Source organism: Vipera berus (assembly GCF_964194415.1).
Source record: "Vipera berus genome assembly, chromosome: 2".
Lineage (NCBI taxonomy): Eukaryota > Metazoa > Chordata > Lepidosauria > Squamata > Viperidae > Vipera > Vipera berus.
In genome coordinates, this window is record NC_138203.1 from 240559790 (window position 1) to 240575558 (window position 15769).

Below are 15769 nucleotides of genomic sequence, written 5' to 3' on the forward strand. Positions count from 1 at the left end.
TAGCATTCATAGTCAATAAAAGAGTAGGAAAAGCAATATTGGGATACAATCCCCAAAATGACAGAATGATCTCAGTTCGAATCCAAGGCAAACCATTCAATATCACAGTAGTCCAAGTCTATGCCCCAACCACCGGTGTTGAAGAGGATGAAACTGACCGGTTCTATGAACCCCTACAGCACCTTATAGAACTAACACCCAAAAATGATGTCCTTATCATCATGGGGGATTGGAATGCTAAAGTAGGAAGCCAAAAGATAACCGGAATAACAGGCAAGTTTGGCCTTGGAGTACAAAATGAAGCAGGGCACAGGCTGATAGAATTTTGTCAAGAGAATACGATGGTCATAGCAAACACTCTTTTCCAACAACCCAAGAGACGGCTCTACACATGAACATCACCAGACGGTCAACACAGAAATCAGATTAACTATGTGCTCTGCAGCCAAAGATGGAGAAGCTCTATACAGTCAGTAAAAACAAGACCAGGAGCTGACTGTGGCTCAGACCATGAGCTTCTCATTGCACAGTTTAGGCTTAAACTGAAAAAAGTAGGGAAAAGCACTAGGCCACTCAGGTATGAATTAAATCATATCCCTGTTGCATATACAGTAGAGGTGACAAATAGATTTAAGGAATTAGATCTGATAGACAGAGTGCCTGAAGAACTATGGACAGAGGTTTGCAACATTGTACAAGAGGTAGCAACTAAAACCATCCCAAAGAAAAAGAAATGCAAGAAAGCAAAATGGCTGTCTGAGGACTCACTGGAGAAGAGCCTAATGCTGGGAAAGATTGAGGGCAAGAGAAGAAGGGGACGACAGAGAATGAGGTGGCTGGATGGAGTCACTGAAGCAATAGGCGTGAGCTTAAATGGACTCCAGAAGATGGTAGAGGCCAGGAAGGCCAGGAGGAACGTCGTCCACGGGGTCGCGATGGGTCGGACGCGACTTCGCAACTAACAACACCACAACCTATAAAGCGGCCGTCGGGATGCGATAACCGACTGTTCATGGGGGCTATCACATTTAGACTGACAATCACTTTAGTGATTTTTGCAATCCAGCCTTGGTAGCGCTGGCCCGTCTGACTTCTTCTGCTCGCGCGCCATAGAACCAGATAACTTGTTTCTTCCTGGATTCCTCCCTAAAAAAAAACAAAAAAACTACACTTCCCACGGCCCTCTGCGCTCATCGCCTCTTCCTCTTTCTACGGCTCTTTCCGTGCGAAGCTAGAGACTGAGCCGGAAGTCGCTTTCTCCGGGGTTTGCGTGGGGTTGCCGCTGCCGTTGCCGTTGCCGTCGCAGTCATGCCTATGAAGGGCAGGTTCCCTATTCGAAGGACGCTGCAGTATCTGAGCCAGGGCGACATCGTCTTCAAGAACTGCGTGAAGGTGATGACGGTGAACTACAACATGCACGGAGAGCTCAGCGAGGGCGCCAGGTGAGAGTCGTTCTCCGCTCGGGCGAGGAAGGGAGCCGCAGCCCGAGCCTTTTAATGGCTTTAGCCTGCGGAAGACCGTGCTTTCCTTCAGAGGGGGAGCGCCGGGTGTTGGCTGCAAAACAGCGATGGCCGTGGGAGGTATTGGCTGCTTATTTTTGCAGCCCAGATACGGTAGGCTTAGTTTAGGTGAAAAATTGCCTAGAATTGCCCGCGGATACGGGCACATTGGATTCACGATTTGATCTAGAACAGGGACCTTCAAACTTGGTAACGTTGTGGCGTGTGGACTTCAGCTCCCAGAATTCCCCAGCCAGCGTGGGAATTCTGGGAGTTGAAGTCCACAGGTAGCAATGGGTCAGAGTCGTAGGCCTAGGACTGAAAAGTGTGCATGTGTGTATGTTTATAGTTTTGCTGCAACAGATAACATGGCCAGCTTTCCGAAATGAGATATATTCCTGTGCAATATAAATCACACTCCAGATGGACAGAATCACTCAAAAACTAGACTGTTGCACCTATTCAACTGCTTGTCTTTCAGAGAGGTTTAAAACTGAATACGTTGCACTCATGCTTGTGTTTGTTTTTTACCATAGAAAATTTGTGTTTTTCAACATACCTCAGATTCAGTACAAAAATCCTTGGCTGCAGATTGTGATGTTTAAAGACATGACTCCTTCGCCATTCTTAAGATTCTATTTGGGTAAGTAAAGCATTTGTCTGATTTCCCTTCAGCTCTTGATGAGGTGGACTAGAATAATCTTGCTTATGTGCTCCTAATTGTAGCTACCACATGGGGAAAATCCCTAATATTGTCTACTGAAAAAGGGAAATGGCTCATGTTTTCAAAACATTTTGGTTGACGTACCTAATTGTTAACAGAACTGTGTAAAATTGCCGGTCTGAGCTGTAATAGTTTGTGTTCAATGCTAGTAAACAAAGTGTTTGTATTCTAACTTCAGGGAGTTTTGTTTCCCTTAGAAAGAACTACAATCAATAGTTTACCTTTGATATTTATTCTAGATTTTTTTAATTGATCCTTTATGTAGAGATTTGAGGGAAGAGGTAATAAAGAACTGCAGTGGAGATTTGGAGAGGAAATATACAGATGTAGATGGAATAAGCTTTTTAATCTTTCAACTTTGTACTCTTTTAAGGACTGGGCAGGGAAAGTAGATAGTTTGACAGTATACTAACTTTTCCTTCTCACTGTCATGTTTTTAAAGCCTTTCATTCATATCGAGATGATGTGGAATTGAACTAGCAGGCATGGAGAACTTAGAAGAGCTTTCAGCTGTTTTGATAGTTACAGATGGAAGTTATTCTTGCAGATGTTGGATAGATGAGTCCAAGTCATGTAGATATAATAAGCATAAAGCCCATTTGTAAGGATTATAGGCTGGTAAAAATATCATAACTATTCCCCCACACTTCAAGACATACAGAATCCAAAGAATGCCATAATGTCTTGGGGGGGTTCTTTTTATTTATTTATAGGTTTTATTAATTTTTTAAAATTACAATCTTTAAAGCTTAGTAAACAACATGTCTGGGTTCACATATTTAACATTAACTTCAATATAAACCTATTCAGTACTGCACAATCCAGTATTTTTCCCTTGATCTTCCTTTCTTCCCCATATTTTTCCCTTTTCCCCTCATTAAACAATTACAATTCTTAATACTGTTGATATATACAAAATTAGGTGTAAACATCTTCATCATATTTTACTAATATTATAGAAGTAACAATATCAATTCATAAGTTAATATCCTGTTTTTTGTGCTTTTATTAAAGTTTGATTTCCCATCAATATTTAAAGTATCTTTGTCAGTTATGATTTTCTCAATATTAATTACATTTATATAGCTAAAAAATTTTATTCATACCAATCCTCTTATTTTCAAATTTCCCATATCAAAAGAAAAAAATTGCTATTTTAATTCTAAATCATATCTTCCATTATAAAAATCTAGTTATATCTAAGGGTCATCCGTTCTTTTAATTATATTCAAACAAGTATATTAAACAGATAGTGCCCCCTCTGATAGATCAAATCCTGTTTTTTAAGTCTAACTCTTGCTTTCTTTCTTTGCCAAGCAGCTTTCCAGTCCAGAGCAATTAAATCAGTGAAGAATTTTCTTTCTATTTTTGTGCAAGTTGCTTGGCATGAGAAAGACAATTTAGGTAAAGTATTTTTTGGTGGGAACTCTGCCCATCCACATTCCCTAGACCAGACATGTCAAACTTGTGACGTCGCACAACGTATCAGGACAGTTTTGCCATTGCTGGCAATGGGGTGGGCATGGCTTCTGGATGATGCGTCTGGCCCATGGGCCGGGAGTTTGGCACCTCAGCCCTAGACATTTCCCTTGCCTGCTCTATGTTCCATTTTCTAGAATTTTCTTCCTTGTCATCAGGTGTATTTTGGAGAAAGGAGTAAAAGAATTTTTTCTTTCTCCCCCACTAGTTCTTGAGATTAAAAGTCCAAGCTCAGTAGGTATTTATAGTCCAAGAAAGTCAGGATGATAAACACGCCAAAATATTTTCCTTTATTGCCAGCTGTTCTCCCTTAAACTGAAATTCACCAAGCAGCCAAGGAGCTAGTTATAGTGCTGTACTCAAATCCACCACTAAATGTCATTCAAAGTCCATTTTCTACTCTTAAAACAAAGGGTTGATTTCTTATATTTCACCTCAATATTTTTTCCCCAAAGAGAAAATCTTAACAATTTATCTCAGTTCTCAGATTTATCAAAATTGTAGCTTTGTATTACTTTCACTTCAGTATTGTGTATTTCTGTCCCCCATAAATTTAAATGCCACTTCCGTTCACATCCAGAGGTTTTAAGCTTCTTGGGAGCCTTTCCTATGAAATTCAGTTGTAAAATAGTAAAGAAAGGATCAATATTCTCACCCAGTCCAAACATGCTGTTTACAGTGTGCTAATTAAAGTTTTTGTTCTTCAGTTGTCAGTAGCTAATGGCTGGCCGCAGAGATGTTTAGAGGGCTTTCCTTAGAGGGCTTTCCTTGGATTGAACCGAGAGACCACCATCTCTCCGTGATCAACAAGGCACCCCTCCTTCTTCATTGCCTCTTCGGGGCAACTTCAGCCCTTTTCAGGACCCCCAGCAGGGTGAAATCAGGCACAGAAGGCAGAGCTCTGCTTTCCTGCATCCCATCTAGCCGAGACACAAAACCCGAAGTCTATGTCTTGTGGGGGTTTCTTATGACATGTAATCTTAATAATAAATGGCTGCCTGTTGTATCTTAAAATCTGCAGGATATGCTCATCTAATTGTCAGTGGATAACTCAATGGAGTTTTTTCTGCTCTGACACTATAATTGTGGAAAATTCTCCTAATAAAATTTACATCTGGCATCAGCATTATAATCTCTTGGTACTAGATGAAGTTGCTGTGGCATTTTATGTTATTTAATCCTGTCCCACTGAATTTACTGCCCCTTGATTGGGGAATGTTTTATTATTGTTGATGCATTGTGTATTTATGTGATTCGTATTTATTATACATTGTGCTGGAAGCTCTGATTATGATGATTTAAGAATCCATTTAAACCATGGATTTCCAACTTTTGGATTGCCTGGGCCATATTAAGTGAAAAGGAATTGTTTTGGGTTACATATAAAAATCAATATTGAGTTTCACTATTGTTCAGTGCAGCGGTAGTACATTAAAAGTGATGCACCCTGTTTTCCCAGACAGGGCCAAAAAAGGAGATGCAGCAGCCTTTGGGCAGAAAAAATCTAACCATCCTGCTTCAAAATAATTGAATTTTTTTGAGAACAAGTGGCTTACAATGTGTTAGTCAACTAGAGAGGGAATCCAAGAGTGGCATTCAACTCTGGGGTCGTTGGTGGCTTAAGTGTGCTCCTTCTGTCTTTTTAAATTCTTAACTATGTTTTGTCTATTTTTGTATAGATTTTTATGATATTTATTTGTAAAACATGCAAGTCACTTAGATAAGTGAGATAGATGGCGTGTACATTTGGGCTGAATACGTTCAAGTATGAATGGTTTGCCGAGTTACCTCTTGTCAAAATGATCACGTGTGTATTTTTGTATGAGAGATATGCCATATCATGGAAGTAATTTTGAAAAACCCAATATTCTGTATGTAACACTATTTTTCCTGCAGATACTGGAGAGCAAGTCCTGGTTGATATAGAAGAGAAGACTAACAGAGAGATAGCAGAGCATATTAAGAAAATTCTTGGTAAAAGCGAGTAAGTCACAATAAGCAGGGTCATCACGGAATCAAGACTTCAGTTCTGACTTGTATGGGGAAACACTAGATCTAATTTATAAGACATATAAGTGCAAAAGTTTCTATTTACTCATTTATGGATTAAAAAAGTAAAGCAGGGAAGGGCAGCAAAGCTTCCAATCCAGTATTATTGTTGATGAAAAACTGCATTACCTTAAAACAGTAGGCCTGCAGAAGTTTTATTTAATCAGTATCAAATGAGTTGTTAATAGAACGTCTATAAATGCTGCCATATATAAAAATAATTTTCCAAGGTGCTCAAATTTGGAAAATATCCAGAGCAAGTAACTGTAAAAAAAAAAGCACATCACATTATTGTCAGTTCTAGGAAAATACATCTCTCCATTGGTGGTGAATCATTTAGGGTAGGTGCAGGAGGCCACTAATTCTGTCCTCTCTATCTGTAGGGATTCTGGTCTCTGGGTAGATCAGGGGTAGGCAACCTTGGCTCGTGGACAGCTATGCTGGCTCAGGAATTCTGGGAGTTGAAATCCACGAGTCATAAAAGAGCCAAGGTTCCCTACCCCTGGGGTAGATGGTATCAAATGGGACATACAGTGCAGGAAACTTGCTTTCCATTATTATGAAAAAAACTGGACTTCCTTCACTCTAATTATATAATTTCCTCTAAATTTACTTGGGGAATAGATAAATATTATTTAAAGTATTGTTGTCATTCCCTAATAAATGATACCGTTGGAGTTCTTATGTTTAAGGATGAACTTACATTGATATTATTGCCTCTTATTGGTTCTTTATATGATAACGTAGTAAGAATAGGAGAGACTGCTTATTCAGTAAACATTCCATGAATAACATTTGTTTAAAAGAATGCTGTATGAACAGACAGCATAAATGATTTATTTGCGTTCTAACAGAGCACGCTTCATCTTTCATTAGAACTTAACTTGTTAAAGTATTCACAAATGTGACATGCTGCACACTGAGTTGTCCTTGCTGTCTTCCTTACCATGAAATCATCTTTTTAACAGAGAAACAATCCGGAAAGAAGAAGAGGAAAAGAGGAAATGGCATCCTGCAACATTTGGCAACAAAAAATACCACTTACGGGAATGTATGTGTGAAATTGACGGCCAGGTTCCCTGTCCTGGTAAAGTGCCACTACCAAAAGAGATGACCGGCAAATATAAAAATGCCATGAAAGACGCTTCCTAAGCTACTTTTATACCAAACCTCTCCAGAAGGAATTAAAGATGGCAGAGAAATAAGACACTGATTAGCAATATGATGAGAATGCGGTATTGTGTGAGACTTAAGGCAGGAAAGTAGATGGGCTTAATGCTTTCACTCCTGTACACTGAATGGTCAATGTTTTATAAGTGCTTTTTGTAAAAATAATTAAAAGAGCAAGTGTTGGGTAATATTGATCATAACATCAGCTATCATTTTCTATCCGTTGAAGAAGGGCAATTGTCTTGGGAAAACAGCTTGGATCATGTCCACATTGTGTATAATGCAGTTCTGCAGGAACAGAGAAAATGGTTGTAATAGGCAATGCTGGTTGCTTTTCCAAAAGTTGCATTACATTCCATTCTGTTCCATTTTATAAGCCTACAAATGCTGATCGTGAATTAAGGGCTGAAATAGCTATAGTTGTACGTCTGTGATTTATGGCATTTTATTTTATTTATTTTTTGCTTTAGTGGTTACAAATAGCATTTCAATGTGTTTAATCTTTCTATAATGTTGCAAGTTCAAGCCATCCGCCTGCAAGATTTAAAACCATTTCACACGATAGAGAAGCAGTTGGCTGAAAAGTCCTGAAGTGAGAGGTGCCCCAAAGGGTTGTGACAGAGCCTTGGGAGAAGTCATTGGCCTGTTCTACAACCCGGTCAGGGTCAACACCTAAACCGGTCAGGATCAGTCACACTAACTAGAACAAAACCCACAAACCCGTGTTTGGATATTATGTTCTCGGCTTTCATGTTGTGCAATACATGCTGCAATGGAGAGCCATTCTTTTGCCTATGTGTAGTCATGTACACCCTGTTTTGAGTTCCATGGTTTTACTTATCAGGACACAGTAAAAATCATCTGTTCCTTAGCAGTTCTTAAAAGTAGGTAAATACAACATGATATATTAAACGTATCATTTATTTTACAAAAAGAAAGCCAACTGGCAGAAGCCATGTGAAAACTTAAGTACATCCTTACTGCTGCCATAACTTGTAGACCCACTCTTTGCAATATTGCTTCAGTTCATTGAGGTTTGGGGGCATTTGTTTATGCACAGCCGTTTGGAGGTCCTGCCACAGCATTTCAATTGGATTGAGGTCTTGACTTTGACTGGGCCATTGCAACACCTTGGTTCTTTTCTTTTTTTCAGCCATTCTTTGGAGATTAGCTGGTGTGCTTGGGATCAATGTCCTGTTGCATGATCCAGTGTCAGCCAGCTGATAATGCTGTATTTGTTTTTTGCCATTTTCTCTGTCCAAAGGACAGTGTTCCAGAAGTCTAGTGATTTGTTCAGATGCAACTTTGCAAATCAAAGCCATGTTGCCATGTTTTTTAGAAAAAAAGGGTTTTTTTCTAATTGTACTGTCACGAACCTCAACATTTAACATGCTGAGGCCTATAGAGTCTGAGATACATAACTCCAATTTTTTTGCAGTTTCTCTGAGTATTGCACGGTCTGTTTGAGAGGTGAATTTGCAGGGACATCCATTGCTGGGAAGATTGGCAACTGTCTTGAATGTTTTCCACTTGTGAATAATATTTTGTAGAAAGATACTTAAAATTATTTGGAAATGGCCTTATAACCCTTCCCAAATTGGTGGGCAGCGACTGTTACTTCTGATCGTTGCTGATGCGTTTCCTCTTTGGCATTGTGTTAACATATATCTCAGGCTGGAAACCAGCAAACTTGTAAAACTTTTAGTTTTTGTAGAGGTATTTACACTTGCTGATGATCAATTGATCCAAAGGACTTGATTAGCAGCACCTGGCTGTTACTCAGCCTCTCCATATTTATGGAAGCAGTAAGGGTGTACTTAGTTTTCACATAACTTTTCCATTTTGGCTTTATTTTTGTAAAATAAATGATGACGTGTAATGTCATGTTTTGTTGTTCATCTGAGGTTGTATTTACCTACTTTTAAGAAGTGCTAAAGACCCAGATGATTTTTATCATGTCCCGATATCTCTGACTGAGATATGTAGAACTCATAGTAGCAAGTATACTTTCTTTTTCACATGACTGTTAACTAGATAAGCAGAACAGATCCCTGATGGCCTTAGGCTAATTTAGTATGTGACTTGATCAAATAATGTAGGAATTAAATACCACCTTTCCCCCTTACTTCCTATAACCTAGGAAAACATGTTGTGGGAATATGGCTATGGTGAAATTTATTTCTGATCAATTTTTTTTCTTTGGTTGAGAAAAGAAATTGACAATTCACTGTTTGCCCTATCACCAAATCTATTTTTAATTCTGAATTGTCTTATTTTTCATTACAAAAATATAACTTGCTCAAGCGATTAAATTGGACATTTGAAAACTCGTATCAACACGTATCAGCTCTTTAGGTAGGAAAAGCTATTTATTACTCTATCTATATGTGTGTATTGAGGCTTTTCATGTTCATGGACATTGAAACTGTACCACCTGCATAAAGGGAAGCTACATCCAATGCCCTGAACAACCCAGGATTTTTTTTATGCTGAAGCCAAGAGTTGAAAATAAAGTAAAGTTGTGACTTTTAAAAAGCCTCAATAATTTTAAAGTTGAGTTCTGTCTTGGTTCAAATGGTATAGACATCTGTCTATACTATGTAGTTCTCTACATTTCACCATGGTACTGTACATAGTTTTTCCTACACAAGACTTGGATTGAAAGATTGTTCACCTTATTTGAAATATCCTGCTCCAGGAAAGAAGTGGGTTTTTCTTCCTATCTGCATTTCTCATTTTATTTGAACTAAAGAAAGTATCTTGGTAAAATACACAAGAGAAGATTAAATCATTAGAATCTTTTCAGTAGACCAGCCTGGAAAAGATCCTTGTCTAAACAATGAGGGTAATGTTTCCTTGCGCAAATTTCCTGGCTCAGTATAAAAATGCTTCCTATTTGCTGCTCATAAGATACCAAGAAATTTGCAGTTCACCTGAAAGACTAGAATGCTGCTGCTGTTGACCTAATCAGTTTTTCCACATTCACAGAAACAAGAATCTTAACTTTTATTTCATGAGAAACTTTACAAATTAGTGCATGCAAATGTACAAACAAATGGCATTAGTGTTAAATCTCATAGTGGCATGGTCTTATTCATTTTCTTTGTGTCAATTCAGTAGTACAAACAAGGCTGACAAAATATGGGACAACCATTAGGTTATCGAGAAGGATAATTCCACATTGACTTGCAGTTATAGTGCTACAACCAATGTATTTATTAATAAAATACATCAATACTGTCATAAACTATGGCATACATAGAAACAAGGCAGAATGCATATAACAAGGAAATAGTGTTTTTTTTTTAAAAAAAAAGCCACTGAAACATTCATATTGGTTGGACTACATAAAAGAGTGACAGGTGAAGTTTGTGGCCTTGTCTTTAATAAATATAGTTTTACCTTAAACAATCACCACGCTTTTGCTTTGCTCAATTTGTAGGTATCCATTTTTAAAAATATCGCTAATTTTTATGTTCCAACTCTGTCCTGTTTAGTGCACTGTAAATTTCCAGAATGCTTCCATTTTAAAAAAACAAACAAACAAGAATCCTTAGACTATTATGGGCAGTGTTCAGCTCAGTTTCTACAGGAACTCAGGATTCATTAAAACAGGCTGTCACTGAGTTTAGCTGAGTTAATGATGCGTGACATCAAAGCTAAAAAAATATGAATATCATGAATCAACAAATGAATAACATGTAACACTTAATGCTGAAAGTATAAAGTGCTGCCTTAGTTCTTGACCATACGACCTCTAATATTTGAGGAATGTAACATTTTTAGTGTCCGCATATATGTGTACAATATCATCTCTACCAGCATTTCTAAACGGAAACATTTGTCAAAATCAGATTAATGATTAATGCTTGGGCCTTCTTCCCATTCCCCTAAGTCAAGGGTCTTCAAACTTGGCCCTTTTATGACTTGTGGACTTCAACTCCCAGAATTCCTCAGCCAGCTTATGCTGGCTGAGGAATTCTGGGAGTTGAAGTCCACAAGTCATAAAAGGGCCAAGTTTGAAGACCCCTGCCCTAAGTACATAATACTCTCCAAGTAAGTTCTTTCAGTGTAAACAATTAAAACTGATTTAAGTCCCAAAATAGTAAAATGCAACCAAATAAAATTCATTCCGTACAACTGAAACCAGACGTTTATCTGACACTCCCTAAACATTTCTCTTCATAGCTGGCAGATCAATAAAAGAAAAAAGAAAAAAAAATTACATTTACAAATGAATAGCTCAACCCTAAGAATTTCATCGCCTCCATATAAGTTTCCACAAATCCTCCAAACAACAAATTGAGGTGTTGTATCCACACTCCCTTTTCCTTTTTCTGAAATGTGTTCCATGTTGGTCTCTGGGTTTATTAAAAGCACTTTTTTTTCAATTCTAGACTGAACATTTTCTTAAATCCTAGACAGAAATCAAATTAGAAAGCAAAATGGGTTTCTAGTTTTTAATTTATACTTTAAGTGGACACCTAGGATAGTTCCCCTTAAAGCACAGTTCTCCTGGATGCAAAACCTCTAAATTTTGCAAGCAGAAAGCAGTTTCCCTATTATGACATTTCTACAAGCCTGGAAATTATGTAGTTTTGGGAAACTGACAAAATTTCAACATTCTTACAAAAGGTACAGTCTAGAATTGACTAGAAAAAGCTATTAAAATAGTTTAATCAGCTGAAGAGCAGGTAAAGGAAAAAAATACATGATGTCTAGTTAGGATTTATGCATTTGTTTTCTAAAACATGTACATATGTTTTTAGAAATATATATGTTGCTTTACCAATGAATGATTTTATTCTATTGAACAGTAAGTTATTTTCTCTCTTCTGCTTCCCCAAAATATAAAGTTGGTAGGAAAACTGAGAATTTCTAAGACGATACTAATTCCTTATTAGCTGGGCTGTGCAAGAATCAAACACAATTGTGAAGAAATGGACTCATGTGAGCACCATGTTTCTTTGAAGCAGTAAAAGCTTTTCCAGGTTGCTACACCAGTTGCTTCTGCCTTAGGAAGCAAAAAGGTGGTTTGAAGCACTTTTTTTTTAAGCACATACAACCCTACTTGGTGACAGAAAATAAATTCAGAAGTCATACGGACTGCAAATAATTTCCTGCATTTTAAAATGCCCAATTTCCCCCTTTGAATTTTATATCGGAGATAAAGCAGGTGCTGAGAAATACAATTGTGCTCCTAAATTTGAGTTGGGATACAAATACAGGCTTTCAGTATTTGAAAAAATAGTTTCGGGTAATTATAACTTTTTAAATAGTACTGACTTTTACAGATATGAATAGTGGAAATTCCTATACCAAAGTGCGTAAGTTTGATTCAGCACTCAAGTGCCTTTTGCAATGTATTTCTCATTTTACCTTGAACTTCCCTCCCTTTGGAATCTGCAAAAGTATCCGGATATACTTCAGCAGCTCAATTTCTTCTTCTGCTTTGCAAGTGTGCTCTTAAGTTCTTTCAAATTCTCAGTCAATACTTCTATCTCATCCATTCGTCCACTTTGTTTGGCATCAAAAATATAGGCTTTGATATTATCAATCTGTTGGAGAAGTAATTCCTCTTCTATGACATCTTCTCTTGAAACTTTATTATCACTTTCAACTTCAAAAGGATTCAAAGAGGAAGACAATGATTCTTCAAATGGATTCCCAGGTTCCTGATTACCTACAGGTGTATAAAATGGATTCCCAACAGAATCTTCAAATGGGTTTGGAGCACTGAGCTCTATCCCGTTTGCCTGTTGACAATCCTGCTCTTCCTCCTCTTCAAATGGATTATACTCTCTTTTATAACTCTGCAGAGTATTGGCAGGCAAGGGAACTACTGCAGAATTTTCAGCAACAGGACTGGCAGGGTCACTCTTTGGAGGGCTAATTAGTAAAAGATCTTCAAACGGATTTATGGAGGGTTTTTCACGCTCTGAGGCTTTTACAGGTTGGCAAACCAGAACCAGATTCTTGCTACCTGGCAATCCAACGCCATCACTTGGGAAAGCAGCCTTAGAGCCAGCGTAATCTTTGTCCTGAAGCATATCTAGATCCAAGGCCTGTGCTATTTGGTTTAGACTTTCCCTCTCAATCTCAAGTTTATCATGCTTCACTTCTCTGAAATCCAGAGAACGGGTCCGTGAATGTTGAGACATCTTTTTTTTATGATCCCTTTTCCGTTCTTTTTCACAAAGGATCTGCAATTGTTCTCTCTGCATTTCTTCCATCTCTGCTTGCTTTTTAGAAAGCTCAATGGCTTTGACTGTTTGCTGTTGGTCGTACTCGTCCTGAAGCTGCCGCAGGTTCTCCTGCAGCATTTGGACTTCATCCAGACGATTGGCTTCCTTCGCCTGCTTAATAAAGGATGTGATATTATCGATCTGTTGAAGAAGTGGGTCTGCGAGTTCCTGGTTCCGAGATATGCTAGCAGTGGGTAGCCATCCTTCAGTTTTCTTCACTGCTACCCTTTTTGTTCGGTGGACCTCACCGTTGGATACTACTAAGGATCTGGAAGCATAGTCTGCTGGCTTCTCTTCTTGTCGTCTCTGGGGTTCATATTTCACCTAGCCAAAAGGAAAGGAAAACTTTAAAAGTAGTCCACATTTAGATGAGGACTCCACACTTCAGCCACCTCGTTAGTTTTTAGCATGGATCTGTGAGCCTAGAAAGGCAACCATATTGGCGGAAACAGGTTTTTTTTCTGAGTTTTTCCCTCCAGCTCAAAAAAAAGGTATATTTAAACTGATGGATTATGTAGGGTTATTGTTACTTTTAACTGTTCACCTGTTCATCAACTGTTCATGTCCGCAGTCATCTAAATTGTATTTAACAGATATAATATCCTGTTAAATATGTTTAGAATAATGTTTCAGAGCGGGAGCTAAGCAGAATAAGCTAAGCAAGTAGAAGTTACTCTTCTGCACATGGGGTGAACAGCCGTGCTCCAGTAAGTTTTATTTTTTTTATTCTCTCCTGTAATGACTGCAACTCTTTCTAGCCTCCTGCCACTTTGACCATCTCAGAGAACTGGATTCTGCCATAGAATGATCAGCAGTCCATTAACTCAAGAGATCAGATTAGAAGTCACTTTCCAATCTTCTTTTAATATGTATTGCATTTTTAAATTTAATGTATCACGTGTGATTGCTATTTCAATAAGATAAATATATTTAGGCTTCTAAACCAGTGCCTCCCAACCTTTTCTATACCCTCACCCCTAGAACACTTCTGATATATTTTATTTTATTTATTTATTTTAATTCCAATTATATCCCGCCCTTCTCCGAAGACTCAGGGCGGCTTACAAGCTTAGCAGTAGCCTTCATTCTATGTATATGCCTGCTTATTAGGGCTTTCACACACACACCCCAAGCGGCATTATTACAAGATCAGCTTCATTGCCCCCAACAATCTGGGTCCTCATTTTACCTACCTCGGAAGGATGGAAGGCTGAGTCAACCTTGAGCCTGGTGGGACTCGAACCTGCACTAATTGCAGGCAGCTGGTGTTACTTAAGGAGGCATTAGCCCACTGCTCCACCAAGGCTCACATCCCTTCCAAAAGTTCAAAATAACGGCAACGAATTATGCATATACACTTATGATTTTGAAAACCCAAGTTTTCTCACCGCCTGGAATATCGTCTCGCACCCCTAGGGGTGTGTGAGCACCCCTGTTTGGGAACCCCTGTTCTAAACTAACAGTAAAATAAAGCAAAGTAAAGTTAGTGAAAAGGGTACAACAAAACAAACATTTGAGGGAAAAGCAGATTTTCTCCTGGCTAAAATATTTTGGAAAACCTATGGAAATTTCTAAAAGAGACATTCCCCCCCCCCCCCACAATAGCACAAGAAAGAAGTGATCTCAAAAAAAAAACCTGGTTCATACAAGAAATAGATTTTTTTAAATTAAGCTGATTTTAAATATATTCTAGAGTTATGTCACACTAATTGCAATTGTTTTAGCAAACAAATTCCAAAGTAAAGTATTTCAGAAAGGAAATTCTTTAATCAATGAACAAACAAGCAGAAAATCATTGTCAGAAATATTTATGGATTAAAATACTTGCCAGTCTCTCCATTTGCAGTTTTCTCTCTAAGTCTTGTTTCTTTTTCTCTTTCAGTTCTTCGTACTGGTCTTTGGTCGGTAAAGACATTAGGCCAAGCAATTTTTCCTGAGGATTTTTTTTTCAAAATATAACTTTAAAGGGTATAGGATACTAAGATTTAGATCTTATTGAAAACTAGAAAATGTGAGTGTGTATGCATATATGCACACATATAATTATACTTTTAAGTGGCTAAATATAAACAATGCCCATTCATCTCAATTACATGTCAAAGAATAAAGTTAAAATGTGATCAATTATATTTGATGTCAAATAACAGTTGCTTTGTTCCGGGGTCATGTGATCCCCATTTGGAACCTTCCCAGCTGCCTCCTGATAAGCAAAGTCAATGGGGGAAGCCATATTCGCTTAACAGCCACATAATTCACTTAACAACTGATTCCTATAACAACTGTGACAAAAAGGTCGTAAAATGGCGCAAAACTCACTTAGCAATTGAAATGTTGGGATCAACTGTGGTTGTAAGTCAAGGACTACCTATATTGTATCAAAGACATGGGATGTCTTCCAGAAACTACTCATGGAGCCTGCAGGACACTTCATCTCTGGAGGTTTTTAAGACTGCACAGACACATTTTGAGAAGAGTTTAATTGGCATTCCTGCATACTGCAGAAGATTGGACTTGTAGTCCTTTCCAACATCACAATTATCTAATTCTATGAAAAGTCAGCACCTCAGAATTTTTAAAATGCAATTTCAAACAAAGGGGGAAGG

The 15769-nt window shown here is 38.0% G+C and overlaps 2 protein-coding genes across 9 annotated transcripts in view; one reads left to right on the top strand and one right to left on the bottom strand.

Moving 5' to 3' along the window:
- Positions 1 to 721: 721 nt before the first annotated feature.
- On the top strand, positions 722 to 13295 carry MRPS25 (mitochondrial ribosomal protein S25). 4 transcript variants are annotated; one of them, XR_014025174.1, is made up of 6 exons: positions 722 to 1442; positions 2036 to 2142; positions 5599 to 5686; positions 6720 to 6802; positions 11110 to 11228; positions 13172 to 13295. XR_014025174.1 is itself a non-coding variant. In XM_081318096.1 (6 exons), exons 1-5 carry the CDS (start codon positions 1309 to 1311, stop codon positions 9243 to 9245), a joined length of 432 nt encoding a protein of 143 aa, XP_081174222.1. In that variant the 5' UTR covers positions 723 to 1308; the 3' UTR covers positions 9246 to 9276; positions 11110 to 12293. The 4 variants fall into 4 exon arrangements, 3 of the variants coding, with proteins under 3 accessions (XP_081174222.1, XP_081174221.1, XP_081174220.1); XM_081318096.1 differs by lacking the exon at positions 13172 to 13295 and adding an exon at positions 9226 to 9276 and having other exon boundaries at positions 723 to 1442; positions 11110 to 12293; XM_081318095.1 differs by lacking the exon at positions 13172 to 13295 and having other exon boundaries at positions 723 to 1442; positions 11110 to 12293.
- Positions 9903 to 15769, bottom strand: part of RBSN (rabenosyn, RAB effector) — a 36746-nt gene continuing 30879 nt past the window's right edge. For all 5 annotated transcript variants that reach the window (XM_081318090.1, XM_081318092.1, XM_081318091.1 and 2 more), the window contains 3 exons: positions 14995 to 15099; positions 12301 to 13490; positions 9903 to 10580 (listed from right to left, as the gene is read on the bottom strand). In XM_081318090.1, coding sequence (XP_081174216.1) covers positions 12348 to 13490; positions 14995 to 15099 — 1248 coding nt within the window. In that variant the 3' untranslated portion in view covers positions 9903 to 10580; positions 12301 to 12347. The remainder of the gene's footprint in view (positions 10581 to 12300; positions 13491 to 14994; positions 15100 to 15769) is intronic.